Source organism: Hyperolius riggenbachi, chromosome 1 (genome assembly GCF_040937935.1).
Source record: "Hyperolius riggenbachi isolate aHypRig1 chromosome 1, aHypRig1.pri, whole genome shotgun sequence".
NCBI lineage: Eukaryota > Metazoa > Chordata > Amphibia > Anura > Hyperoliidae > Hyperolius > Hyperolius riggenbachi.
The window spans coordinates 424,413,157-424,427,398 of record NC_090646.1 but is presented as its reverse complement, the minus strand read 5'-3'; the positions used below and the strand labels follow the sequence as shown (position 1 = coordinate 424,427,398).

At 45.3% G+C, this 14,242-nt stretch overlaps 1 protein-coding gene across 10 annotated transcripts in view; it reads right to left on the bottom strand.

Moving 5' to 3' along the window:
* The window catches only part of LOC137518649 (transducin-like enhancer protein 4), a 175,553-nt gene extending 167,450 nt beyond the window's left edge, over positions 1 to 8,103 (bottom strand). For 4 of the 10 annotated variants that reach the window (XM_068236777.1, XM_068236787.1, XM_068236814.1 and 1 more), the window contains exons 1-4: positions 7,194 to 8,102; positions 5,007 to 5,104; positions 3,461 to 3,524; positions 3,208 to 3,252 (exon numbers count right to left, since the gene is read on the bottom strand). In XM_068236777.1, the coding sequence (XP_068092878.1) occupies positions 3,208 to 3,252; positions 3,461 to 3,524; positions 5,007 to 5,104; positions 7,194 to 7,238 (252 nt within the window). In that variant the 5' untranslated portion in view covers positions 7,239 to 8,102. Of the gene's footprint in view, positions 1 to 3,207; positions 3,253 to 3,460; positions 3,525 to 5,006; positions 5,105 to 7,193 lie in introns of all 10 variants that reach the window. The other 6 variants (XM_068236796.1, XM_068236805.1, XM_068236831.1 and 3 more) reach the window with 3 other exon arrangements.
* Positions 8,104 to 14,242: the final 6,139 nt, after the last annotated feature.

Genomic DNA, 14,242 nt, shown 5'->3' with positions numbered 1-14,242 from the left:
CAAGGCTCGGCCATCCTTTTATTAAAAAGAAGAAAAAAAAAAACGCTAAAAGGCCCAACCTAATTAAAAACAGCTTCTTCTGCAGCCGCGGCTTTGATTTCGCTTATTTACACATTAACTTCAGCCTCCTTTTGGAAAATCCAGTCTATTCACTGTAACACGCAGGCCCTTTTATCTGCCCTGGACAGCATTTTCTCCAGCAGATGAAGTAGATGCCGATTGATTTGCTGTCGAGCATGGTAAATTAATAGCAACAAATTGCTGAGGGCCCAGCTCGCTGCTTCACCATGCTTCGGCAGTTTTGCTTTATTTGCTCCATGATGGGCAGCAGTCAGCCCTCTTCAAGTCAATTTCTACTTAACAACCTGCAATACTTTTCAATGGTGAAAATAGAGCTATTCCTTGTAAGTCAAAAATCAATATCCTATAGCCCTTAGAAAATGCTAAACAAGCAGTATTGGCAATCCACTTGGTACTAGAGGGTATCAGATATAAAGCAAATCCATACGGCCTCCCTCCGTCAAGTTATTACAGTTTGCTAAAAGGATTCTAATGCCATTTATCATCATTTGCCATCGACTGCTGCATCTACAATTATGACATCCTATCAGGCTGCCGAGCCCTTTCATGTCTGCTCAATTAATATTTCAGCAGCACTTCAAAATGGCTGTAGCCCAGGTCTAGCAATAAAATTTACATGGCGAGAGCAACAGATTCATTTTCAGTAGGCACGGCTGCATTTAACCCCTTTCGGGCAGCCGAAGGCTTGTTTTTCATCATCAGAGGAAGCGCCGTGACATTTCCAGCAAAACGCTATGTGCTCAGCCACTCGGCATTAACTATTTAACACAACCAATTTAACACTTCAAAGGGAGAGTGCTCCCATACAGCAATAATAAATAAATAAATAAATAGATAGATAGAACACACACACACACACACACACACACACACACACACACACACACTGCCCTGCCCTGCCAATCACATTCATTCATTATAGGCCACAGGGCCTCTGCATCCCCAAACTGATAAATAAGGCAGCGGGTTACATTATATATGCGTTGAGCATCCAGACGCCAGCTATTTACTCGGTTACCAAAATTTATATTAATTATGTTCTCAAACATAATTGTTAAAAATTGGCAACATTACACAGGCTTAATTAAGATTAAATCCAATTTACTAAATGTACTTTAATTGGTACTAATTACATTAGCTTTCCTTTCAGAATGACAAATTCCCCATAGGTTTCGCTTTAATAGTCTTCTATCAAAATCAACACTGGATGACTGATGATGAGCATCAAAAACAAGGGGAGGGCTGGGCTGGAAACATCGACCCCACATTGCCACAGCCGAGCGTTTATCCTTTCATCAATTTGCCAAGTCACAGAGTTCTGCCTCAATCACAGCCTTCATTTTCAGTACCAATGAAATAATATCCCATAGCAAGACAGGGGAAAGAAAAAAAAAAAAAAAAAAAAAAAAACCCTGCTTGAAAAGGGCCAAGAAAAACAAGATAGAATTCAGAGGGAAAAAAAAATCATTTCAAAACACGCAGGAGGTTTAAAATAGCAGAGCTGCCAATTACTAGGGGTACTTCCATGGTCTCTGGAGATCCCTGCTCTTGAACCCTGAGAGGCATTAATCTAATAAGCCTAACCCGATCTGTAGCACTCTGTGCAATTATGCCGCGGGGCAACTTCACAGAATTCTAACCTGCTTTCTATTACAAGGGTATCGAGTAAGTACATCTGGATGAGCGCCTGAGAGGAACCAAGGCCGTCTGTCTAGTGGATGAATACAAAGACAGACCTACCCCCCCCCCCCCCCCCCCCCCTTGTCCCTTCCCTCTTCTGCTCTGGTGAAAAGAGGAAGAAGCAGAGATTAAAAAGGAAAAATATATAAGTAGGTGGTTTTTGCAGGGCTGTCTGTAGTTCTTAATGCGATAAACAGCCTGCAGGATTTTGTGCAAGATTGCATTTAAGGGAGGCTGTATGAAGATCAATTTTGAAGTCGAAGGGAGATTACCAAGGTTCCCTTTTAAGCCGTAAATATCAAGGCGAACTTAGAAGCCTGGGTGAAAATATGACAGCATAATCTCCCTCATAAAATTCAGCAAATTCGCTCATAAAAATGTGGACAGATAGAAATAAATATAAGGAAATTGCACGGCGCCGAGTATTAAAAACATATTTGGAAAAAACAAGATTCAACATGACATTAGCCACTAAATCTTAAATCATTAAACTCTTAAAGCAACTAATTAATTTCCCAGCTGCAAACAGTGACATACAAAATTTAGAGCTGGTATCACATTTAAACGCTGATAATTACTAAGCAGGTCTGATGCGGCAATTCACTGGGGCCATCAGGAATTGATGAAGTCCATAAGTATTACTGGGTTGTTTACATTACTAATTTGAACAAAAATGACAGTAATGGAAAATTATATTCTAATTAAACTTAATCCTCAGTAATCCTCAATTCCAATCATAATTACACATACAACTTCCCATTAAAAGTGTAAGCTCAACCCTTAACATAATTGTTCTTACAATGTTTGGAATTAAAATGCTATTTATCTCTTGAATTTGTAATCAACCAGAGAGTGCAACCGCTTTGATTTTAGCACAATTAGTATTTTATAAGCAATGAAAAATCTGTAGTCTTTAAAGCACGTGCGTCTTTCAGAACGCACATCCAATCTTAGCTGAATGACAGAAAAAAAACAAATCTAGACCATGTACACAAACACATCAGAAGAGATGCTACTCAAGAACACAGGCTTGTGTAATGACAAGAAAGACTCAAACACCACATTAAACGTATATTTAACACGTTGCTTAAATACTTTAGTCACCAAACTATATCGATTTCTACAAACCATACCTACTAAACAAAAAGAGCGTGGTATAATATAGCCTGGCTCATACTTGACGCGAGTAAGCAATAGTATTATTACATCAAAGCAGTCAATAATACGGTCATAGTAAAGACCATATAGACACTACAATGTTAGGTGCTGACCGGAACTGACTACAAGTCCAGCAACAACCAATAAGGCACATCACATACTTCCGAAAAAGTTACCTCTTTGGTAAAGAAGTCTATTAATGCTGAGACACAAAGGTGACAAAGTACAATGCATGAGAAGAGATTGGTGGCATGCTTTCATGATAAAAGAAACCAGAGTTCAACGTACCTGTTTGTGCATTTCAATATTCAGTCCATATGACATTTCATAGTACTGAAGAGAAAATAAAAACAGAAGAGCCATTAGATAGCCTTAGTGCACCACGAAGTGTTGTAATATGACAGAGAAATATCCAACGCTTTAACCTATAATCTCAGTTCAGCCTCCAGCAACACAAGCCTGCTATGCAAAAGACCAGAAACAGAAATGTAAAAAGACATGTATTTTTTTTTTTTTAAGCTAGCTGTATGGGTTTCCTTACCATGACATAATGCCGCTGCATCTCCGTCTTCTCACTGGCCAATTTCTCACATTCCAGTTTCAAGCTGCACAAAACAACGACAAAAATGGTCATATTTACACTGCACTGACTTTAAGCGCATCCATCTGAACGTAGCCATCATCTGAACGCTGGTTTATGTTCCTGTGAAGCACTTATGAGGTAGCTTGTCCTATTGGTTCCAAACATCTTAAACTCTAGCCTCTGAGAATAGGATACAGTTAACTCTTTCATGTCTGGAGGAAGTCATTAGGGCATGATCATCATCTGCTGGTTCTAACAGTAGCTCAGCAGTTCTGGAATTGGGAGCACAGTGCATTTACTTACTGCGGCTACCACTACAATAAAAATTCTGTTTAAAAAAAACTAAAAAGCTTACTGAGACAACAGGGAGGAGGAGTACTGACAACAGCACAATAAATGAAGGCGGTTTTACCAGTAAAAGCAAAACCAAAATGGATATGATGGGTTTCTATAGCAAGGCTGAAGGATGCAATAGTGCATGGTAACCCTTAGCAACTAGTAAGATTTTATATTTCATCAACCTTAAACATTCACTACAAAGATTACTGATGATTATTTAACTGGCTTGTTTAACAAATGCCACACCATCTCATGTTGATCATAAACACGTTATAACATTAATTTCCATCAAGCACATGTCTTGTGACTGCAGAGAATGGGCAACACAAATACATATATGCGTCTCTACGTTATGGAACACATCCGTGCAAAACACATTCCTTAAACGGCCTATCTGGAGATATTTAATCTATTTCGCCAATGTAGAGACATGCACTGCATGTAACCCAAATGAAAGGGGATTACGTCCTGTAATCCAACATTGCAAACAAATGCAAGAATGGAAGATCCACTGATCATGGTCTCTCAGCAATTCTGAAATTCCTTGATCCCTCAATCTGGGTCTTTTGAGTGCACCAATTATCACTTTATTAAAAAGTTATAAACCTGATGTAATTAAAAAAAAAACAAAAAAAAAACACTTTTGCTTCTAAGACATTTCTCATTTTATAGCTGTGTATTTGGCCACTTTGACGGCTCGTAATTTTACACAATTCCAGTTAGCAAGCTATTTCAGTAACACATGCCATTATTTTTAAATACACAGCAGGATGTCATGTCAACTGCACCCAACTCCAATTGCTAAAGGCTTGTTAATAGTGTTTACCTTGCAGAGCCAGCAAGCATTGTAGACTGTGATCTCAAGCACTGAAGGAGGTAATCCACACACAGGTGACATCACCTCAAGGTAAACTTCAGCAGTGCATTTGTACCATTGTTGTAACAGTTCAGCAGTTTATAAAAGCACATGCTTGCAATCACAGTTAATGGGCATACTCTGCCACATATTTGGCTCTGAGCAGCGAAGGTGTTTTAACTCGTATTTCCTAAAGGAAAAGGCCAAACCCTTTCAACAGTTAACGCCTTATGTACACAGAGAGGAAAAAAATAGACTGACAACAAGGGCTAAGCAAATACAAGGATCAGCTAAAGTAAACAGTATTACCTGTGGTACTGAGCCTGTAAAAACTGAAACTCCTCCTTAATCCGATCACACGATTCGGATATGGTGAATTTGAAGGGCTGAGCTGGCTGATGCGGAGCCTAAAACAATAAATATTAATTATGAAATTATCAGGCTAGGCTGTGTCTTCTTCGCCAGAAAGGCGTGGGTATGCCCTATAAAAAAAGGGTTGATTATAATCTTGCAACAAAACCAAAGTCCAAGAATTGTAAAGATATTACAAGCATAAAAAGCTGCGTTTCTCAATCATAACCAAGTAATAAATGAATAAAAGGCCATCTGCACCGCACAGGTGTTTTTAAAACTGATTTCAGAAAGTAGATTTCTCACTTTGCATCCAAGTACAGTACAGTGAGAGGCATAGGCAAATGTGCTTTCTGTTATGAAGCTACCTTTATGATGTGTGTAGGTTTGTGCTCTGGTTGGCGACCTTCAATTTGTTCCTCCCTTGAGGTAAGACTGGTTTTACGGAAGATTAAAAACACAGGAACAATTATGTGTCCTAAACCATTTTTAACTACTCACCCCTGAAGAAGGTGAAGGGAAACAAGTTTTTTTATTCCGTCTCATCTGTATACATTTTAAATCTGGGACAAGTAACAGTACATTTGAAAAGCTAGATCTATCTGTATGTAGGGAATATGTATAGAGTAATAAAGTGTATATGAGGTTAATAATCTAAGAAAGCAGAGATTCATGTAACACCAGTGCCCAGGGCAGCAGGTTTTAAGGATCAGCACTTTAACGTCATATATTAGAAAGAAAATAAACAGTGAGCGTGATCATGCTTCTCTTATTGCAGCCCCTCTGAAGATTAGTTTTGTCTGAGCACAGAAGGAAATGGCCACATCATGAGCATATTTTTCTTTGCTAAGGTCATTTGCTGGAGAGAGAAGATCAGATCACTAGGGCGGGGGAAGTCAATCTCCTATCAGCCTGTTCTGTCTACACAATGGTGTATTAAAGGATCACTGTATGTTCCAATTGCAATTGAATTAATAGCCGGAAATACGAGTCGACCTAACTTGTCAGAACACAGTCTGCGAAGCCTTAAAAGGGTTTTAATAATTATTAGCTTCCATTAACTACTAACTTGAACGATGAATCAGACAGCACACACTCGAGCATCATAAAAAAAATAAAAAGAACTCATAACGTACACTTCCTGATGTGTTTTTTCTCTGGCCACAGAACTTAACCCTACAATAGACCTCTGACATTTGTCAGCACTGTCACAAAGATGTAGACATGTCATTAGGCTGTCAGCCAATACCACTAGGTTCTGAATAAAAATTAAGAACCCCCCCCACCACCACCATTAATAAATTATGTGATGACATAAATGCTGAAGTGACTCAATGTTTGCAATTAGCTAAACAAACAGTACAGAAGCCAAATGAGGAAACCAAAGAGAGCAAGATGAACACAGGTCAAAGATGAGAAAGACCTCACAGTGTATTATGTGAGGAGGAAAGCACACAATCCAAGATCAGCAAACCAAGGATGGGAGGGAGGAATGCTGTCCAATATAAGCATACTAGGGAAGCACACAGTCCAGGCGAGAAGGGGGGGGGGTGACTTTCAAAGACCAAAATGTTACAGCTCACTCCATGTGGGGGAGTCTCACCCATTGACATAATGGCTTATTCAGCTCGAGCATCAACTGTCCCATTTGTAACAATCAAATCTCATTCAGCTACGGCTGCTTTCTTTTCCCCTCTCTCTCTCCCTCTCTTCCTGGCTTTTACATAACAATTGTCACATTGTAACCCAGAATACAAACATTTTACTCATTTCTGTCCTGAGAGATTATAAAGGCTATAAAAAAGGCAAGTACAATGCAAGGCTCCAGATGAGGGACATGGGAAGCTTAGTATTAGGGGAGGGGTCAGGAATGCACAGAGGACCACACGGCAATGGGGGAAGAAGGAGAGAGAGAACTGAACACACACATAATTACAGGATGGAACAAAGAGGGCGCATAACACAACACTGGACACTTATTTTGTCATCTTCCTGCTTGATCAGAGAGGAAGTGCTTTGGTTACGGGCTTCTGCTCCACATTAACCCCTTCTGAGATTCTGATTCCTCTGGGAGCTGAAGGGGTTACCATTGCATAAGAGACCCCCGTGCCCCCCCCCCCCCCCAACCCAGGTCGGGTGACTCACCGGGTGCCTGGACTGGGGGTACATCTTGCTCAGGTCTCGAATCATCCAAGCCGCTTGTTAAGTGCCTCTCCCAGGAGCAGGAAGGTTCATTGACTAATTGTCGGAGAGGAGAGGGGGGATCCCCCTGTGAGGAGGAGAGTGCAGGGGGGGGAGGGGGGTGCGTGTGATCCAGCTAATGACACTGCTGCCCCCGAGCTCCCACTCCTAATAGCAATGGTAATGCTGTTGCCCAGCCTGAGGGTATCTCTGATCCCCCGAGCGAAACCTTCCACATTCCACGGGCTGGCTGACTGGCGGGGTGGGGGCAGACAGATCGCTTAGGAGGCCGGCCCCGCTGGCATTGTCTGCTACACACAAGGCAGATGATGCTCCGTGACCCCCTCACCTCCGGATCCCCCCGCACGGGCACGGCAGCAGATTAGTGTGATCTCCCCGGCACTGCTGGCAACCCGCACAACAAAGCAGCCTCTGGCAGAGAACTTTCTGAGGAGTCGGACGGACGGGCAGCAGCAGCAGGAGTAGTAGTAGTAGTAGTAATAGAAGCCGAGCTCGTCCCGCTCTCCAGGCTCTTCTCTCTGTTATCTCCTCCTCGCAGCAGCAGTCTGGGTGTCGCTGTAGCCTTGTCTGCTCTTTCAACCCTTAAATCCCATGGAAGGAAATTCCCCTTTTCTTCTTCTCTTCGTACTCGGCCGCCGTGCGCACACTCATTCACACGGCGTGAAGAGGAAACAAGAAGCAGGGAAATGTAGGGAGGAGGAGGGGAGAAAACCCCACACAAACCAGGCTGCCGCTCTCCACAGCTCCAACAACACGCTCTGTGTAGGTGACTTCTATGACCAAATTTAGCAGCAGCAAATCATTAACATTCTGATACATATTCACAACATTGAGGGGGAAACAGGCTGCCTTGCTGGGAAATGTAGTCCTCAGCCCAGGCTCGCCCCTCCCTTTTGGCTTGTGTTTATCTCAATAGAGGACTACAGCTCCCAGACATCATCGCGGCCTCCGGCCCCGCCCGAGGACCCTGGGACTGGGCCTGGCTAACCAATCAGAAGCATAGGAACGTTAATCGCCACTCTCCTATGACTGCCTATCATTTCCCTTCTAGCCAATAAGCGGAGGAGCTGCCAACGCCGTCAATGGCTGGTACCCACGTGGGTGTGAACGTATCCCATTCACTCTCGTCCTCTTTGTCCTCCCGCTGTCATCCAATTGGCTTCGCTGTCTGCGCGCAGCCCCGCCTCGGGCCGTGGGATAAGGGAGGGCGAGGGCTGGCTCTTCTCATAACGAGCATTCAAACAGGGGAAACATTTGTCCGGCTGTCAATCAAAGTAACGTGGGCCGCCTGCTCGCTGCTAGTCTGTGGATGAGCTGCTGCTGCTCTGTGTGGCAATCTGTGGTGAAAACAAGCATGGAGGCATGAGGAGTTATGAGGGAGGGGGGCTTGTACTCCTCCATCAGCGCACGTCCTCCTCCTCCCTCCCTGCTCCCTTGTCCTATGTTAGCTATCACCCACATCAAGGAGTGCTGGCTAATTAGATTCCAGTGTCTCCTTAAAGAGACAAGACTAGCCTTGTGCAACGTGCTGAAAAATCCATGCTAAGTGAAGACAGAGAGGAGGGATCCGGCATAACCTACTTCCCTTGGCTCATACCAATTTTACGCACTACTGGAGCTAGCATAATTTTCATGTGAAAAAGAGGGGGTGGAGGGAGAAGCTGTTCTGTGCTATTTACAGACCCAACAAGCTGCTCGGATGGCTGAGCCCCTAACCCGCCTGAGGGGGCCTGAATTGGATTGCTGTGTGCATTATTGCCTTCTGGAATAGCCCTGCATCCGTACGTGGAATATTGCAGCATGGATCTGCGTTGGGAAGTGTGTGTCCCTCTGTGATCCGTGCTTGGTATCGATCATAGAGGGGGCTGTGAGCCCAGGGTTGTCATCCGGGCTGTAAATATCTCGTTAGGAGTAGAGCTTTTACCATAGCTTTTCAATCACTTCCCCAGCATGTGCTGCTGAGGTGGAGGCTATTTTACATTGATAAATAGGACCATCGAGTCAGAGGTTGTGACCTCTTTTTTTTTATCAGGGGAACATTAGCTAATCTGTTCTCACTTGTATTGTTTTGATACTACAAAGCAGAAAGTACCTATTGTGATAATGGAGTCTTTTATATATGTTGTGTTGTGCTAAATATGGGAAATGCGTGGTTGTCAGCATTTGTAACTGGTCGGTGGTAAACGCATTGAGATGAATACTGCCATTCATCTCAGTGCGGGACGCGGTGGATCCCGGCGGTAAATGGAAGTCACACATCGGAACCAGTTCTAAAAGCTGCCTGTACCCACAATGCAAATCGACTACTGTGACTTTCTGAACGACAAGCGATCGTTTCCACGATCTTGTGACATGGGTACAGGTGCGTGATTATGCGAATGATGCTTACCGATGCACAGTGATAACTCACAGCGAATCGGATCTTTAAGATCCCCAGTGACTCCCGCGCAAAGTACCATTATCACTTGAACTCTTATACCTACCACCAATAAGATGGATCGGAGAACACTTGGCATCAATCGGAACCATCTTCCTCATCCTGAGGTGAGGATTTAGCTTAAGACATGACATTTGAGAATCACGTTGTCCCCCTAAAGGCTTGTATACACGCTAGATGAAACTTAGCCGATGTGGTTGTTTTTTGCTGAAATCTAGCATGTGCAGAGGTGTCCCCTGAGAGCAAGACAGATATTACTTAATTATCACGTAATAACTGGGACACAGAGGCATGTTCCCTGCACAAGCACATACCTCTTTGTCTTCTCAATGCCGCTCGCTGCCCCCTTTTACCCATGAAATTACTGACAAGCAGCTTGTCAGAAGCTGGAAACGGGAAGAGTACTCCTGGATAACATCCACTCTGGCATTAGAAACACCCTTTCCCTGCCTCTCTGCTCTCAATCCCAAGGTTCTTTGCATCTCACCACACAAGCAGAGATGCGACAGTGAACCACAAGTTCTTCCAGGGTTGCGGCCATTTTGGAATAATAAAAATACAATCTTCTTTGCAACCTGGAGGATAAAGGAAGCAAAGTAGGACGGCGAGAAGCGGATTGATTTTACTCGGGGAGGAGAGCCATCTCAGGTAGATTTTGTGTATATATATTTTTTTTCCTACACATTTACTGGTTCCGGACCTTGTCGTAGATTTCAGCCAGCCTCACCGCATGGTCTTGCCACTCCCATTGTTTGGATCACTTCACCTGCTCTCTCTGCTGTCATGTGGATAGCAGAGCTTTCTGTACCTTGGTCAGGAGCTGATTTCGTTGGCGCCTGACCTTATTACTGCAAGCCCATCACAATAATCACATGTCTAAACAGAGAAAGAAGGGCTCTGGTCCATAAAGGGCCAGAACCTTCCAGCCCTAAAGTGGTTAAGTTCCTCCTCCTGGTTTCCCCAACACTCTCTAACACTGCTACTGCCAATAGACTGAGCCCTAGTGGCTGCAGCTCTGGCACTTTGAGTCCGCCAGGAGAAAATTCAGCTTCCCGCTATTGCTGGCAGCAGAATTGAGATGTATTTATTTTTGGTTTCGGGGGGGGGGGTAATTTGGGGTGCATATTTTGCCAGTGTCCCAACAAATTACTCACTAAGTGCCACTATAGCCTTAATTCACATTACAGCCTATGGCGGTGCCCAAATCTTGGCAGCCACATGGCGCCTATTACCTGCTTTGAGGAATGTGTGTTTACACACCTTGAAGAAGGGACACTTAAAGGATACCCGAAGTGACATGTGACATGATGAGATAGACGTGTGTATGTACAGTGCCTAGCACACGAATAACTATGCTGCATTTTTTTTTCTTTCTCTGCCTGAAAGAGTTAAATATCAGGTGTGTAAGTGGCTGACTCAGACAGGAAGTGACTACAGTGTGACCCTCACTGATAAGAAATTCCAACTATAAAACACTTTCCTAGCAGAAAATGGCTTCTGAACACAGGAAAGAGGTAAAAAGGGGAATTTCTTATCAGTGAGGGTCACACTGTAGTCATTTCCTGTCTGAGTCAGGACGGAGTCAGCCACTTACATACCTGATATTTAACTCTTGCAGGCAGAGAAAGAAAAGGAGGAACGCAGCATAGTTATTTGTGTGCTAGGCACTGTACATACACATGTCTATCTCATCATATCACTTCGGGTATCCCTTGAGGCTACATTCCCACCAAGACGTTGCGCTTTAGGGGACGTTATGGTCGCATAACGTGCCCCTAACGCATGGTGGTGTTGAAGTTGGATGTCAGATTGAGCTGCGTTATGCAGCTCTCAAAGCAGCCGCTCCAGGTTAGTGATAGGAAGTCCAGATCTTTTTAAGGATTCAGATCATTTGAATCGGATCATTTGAAAAGATCCGGATATTTGAACCAAATCATTTGAGTCATTTTACTAGGGAAGCAGACTAGGTGAAATGACTAGCAGGACAGGACTTTCCCTGCAGTGGGACGTGTCTTTCTGAGCTCCTGGAGTTCCAGAGGGGGTCCCATCAGGCTTGTTTCCAGTCCGACTTGGAGGCTTCTTTCTTGGGCACTTTTTTGACCTGAAGTCCCTGCTCCGGGCCTTTGCCGGGCAGGGGCTTTCCTACGCTAACTGGCCGCTCCAGGCATGGTGCGGCCAGCTCATACCCCCCCCCCCACACCTCTACCACTTACTAGGGGGATGATAGTGGCTCCTCTGCAGATGGTTTGGCGGTTGACAACGTCCTTGGTTGGCTGTGTGCTGTAAAAAATTGCGTAGACACGCTTAAGCAATTAAAATGGAACTTTGCTAAAGCCAAACACAGATATGGAGCGAGTTGGAAGCCTGATTACCTCCACACCAATGAGGAGCTAGCTGGGCTGAGAAAGGGGTTCCGAGCCCAGAAGGCGAAGCTGAAAATGGTTGGAGGGCCCTTTGCAGAGCGGCTGGGGCATGAGAAGCGTTTTTAAAAAATGCTCCAGCCAGAAACTGATATAGACAGTGAGGAGGAGGTGGAAGATGAGGAACGTATGATTGTGGAGGAAGGCAGCACCCCTCGTGATGCCCCTTCGGGGGTGAAACCGGAGGATCCTCAAGACACCTCTACCCAAACCCCAATTCCCCTGGGGCAAAGTGAGGTCGCTGAGGGTGCCCAGGAGAGTGGAGGAGCAGGCCTACTGGATGCAATCAGGGTGCTGGAAGGTGAGGGAGTGCCGGTAGAGTCAGTACCCGACTCTGTGGTGGGTGCCCGGGGCAGTGTTGATGGTGCCTGCGCTGCTGCTCCTGCCACTGGGGGTCCCGGCAGCATGTCTGCTGTGGGGGCCTCTGGTGACAGTGGGGGTGTGGGTGCTGTCGGCACTCAGGCTATAATGTCCGTACCCCTCTCTGGCTAGTCTGGAGAGAGGGGGACTAGCGGGGCTGTAGTGGCCCCTGCGAGTGTCTGCACAACGTTGCCCCCCCCCCGATGGAGTGCTGGGTGGTACTGAGGGACCCTTACTTGGGGCCTTGATGGTACCTGGTGCAGGATTGGGGGGTGACAAGTGCACCCAGAGTCCTGGGGAAAGCTTGCCATCGCAAGCCTGCGAGGAGCAAAATGGCGCCGATGCTAAATGTGACGCGGTGGGGATGCTGATGACATTTCCACTTGGCCGACAGGAAGTGGCATGTTGGGAGATGAAAGCTGCCCGTCCTTCTGTTGTAAGAGGAGGAAGAGATGCGGTTGCGAGCGCTCATGCGCAGGGGAAGCCAGGACGAGGGCAAGATGGCGCCGACTCGGGCGTGGAAAGGACGCCGAAGGAACTTCTGCCCAGCGGACCGGAAGTGACGCGAAGAGTTGCGGAAGTCGCTTTTTTTGGCCAGCGTGGATGGCGGAAGAAAGGTAATCCCAGGCGCGAATGCACACTAGGTGGCTGGGCAGAGTCCAGCAAGCAAGGCGGGGTCTGGGGGGGATCAGAGCAAGGCTGATCTGCACAAGGAGACAGATGCCAAGGAAATCTCACAAGAAGGAGCGGCTATTCAAATGAAGGGACAGCCTGGACCTGCTAGCCTCGCTGAGAGCGGGGAGGATTACAAAGAGGACGAGCAACTGGCCCAGAAATTCTGCCCTGAGGCAGAATCTACAGGAGACGCCTCTGGTTATGTGAACCAGGGATCCCTGGTGGATGGCAGCGGAACTGTTTGCTTCAAGGATGGTGAGAACAGCTTTTCTTTACTTCCTAGGAAGAAAAAGGGGAAGAAAGGAAGAAATAAAGTTAGTAAGACAGTGAAGCTGGCTATTGGAGGCAGGAGTGATGCCGCCAGCCAGTTGGTGGTTGAAGAAACTGACTTATCCTCTATGGAGGAAGGTGGGCAGGAAAGTGATGGGGGTGTAGATGGGATGTCAAGGCCTTCTAATGTTGGGGGGCAGGCGGGGGTGGGTCCCAATAAAAGGGATAAGCAAGCTTTCTTCCAAGAACAAGAAGGTGGTGATGTATTGGTATTGCAAGGGGAAGAAAAAAACAGGAGTAGAAGGGTACATACAAGCTCTTTAGATATTCTTTTTGAAAGAAATTTGTTTTCCTTTTCCGACTCAGAGAGCGATCTGATTGGCGAGGAAAGGAAGAAAAAGAAGAAGAAAAAAAAAACATCTAGAGCCTCCACCTGTGGTCAAGAGTGACTTAGTCACGGAATTCAAAACAATGGACTTGACCTTCAGGCTAGAAAAAAGTAGAATAATTGTGATTGATAAACACATTGAGGCGGTGATTCAAGCACTGGAACCAGGGGGCAATTACTCAGGCTTGTATCTGGTGGGCATGGGTGACCCCAATTGTGGCTTCCAAATGGAGTTTAGGGCCGAAGGGAAGAGGGTGTTGGTGGAAAATAAAGTGATCAAGAGATTTGACTTTCAGGGCAAACAAATATCCATGGCAACCATTTTTGGGTTGGGCCCTAATGCCCCCAGATACAAGCTTCCTCTTCCCCCTGCTTCCACTGTTGATACTGTTAAATTTCCCAACGGGGGAGATGATGCTGTCAGTAATGATCAGGGTGTCTC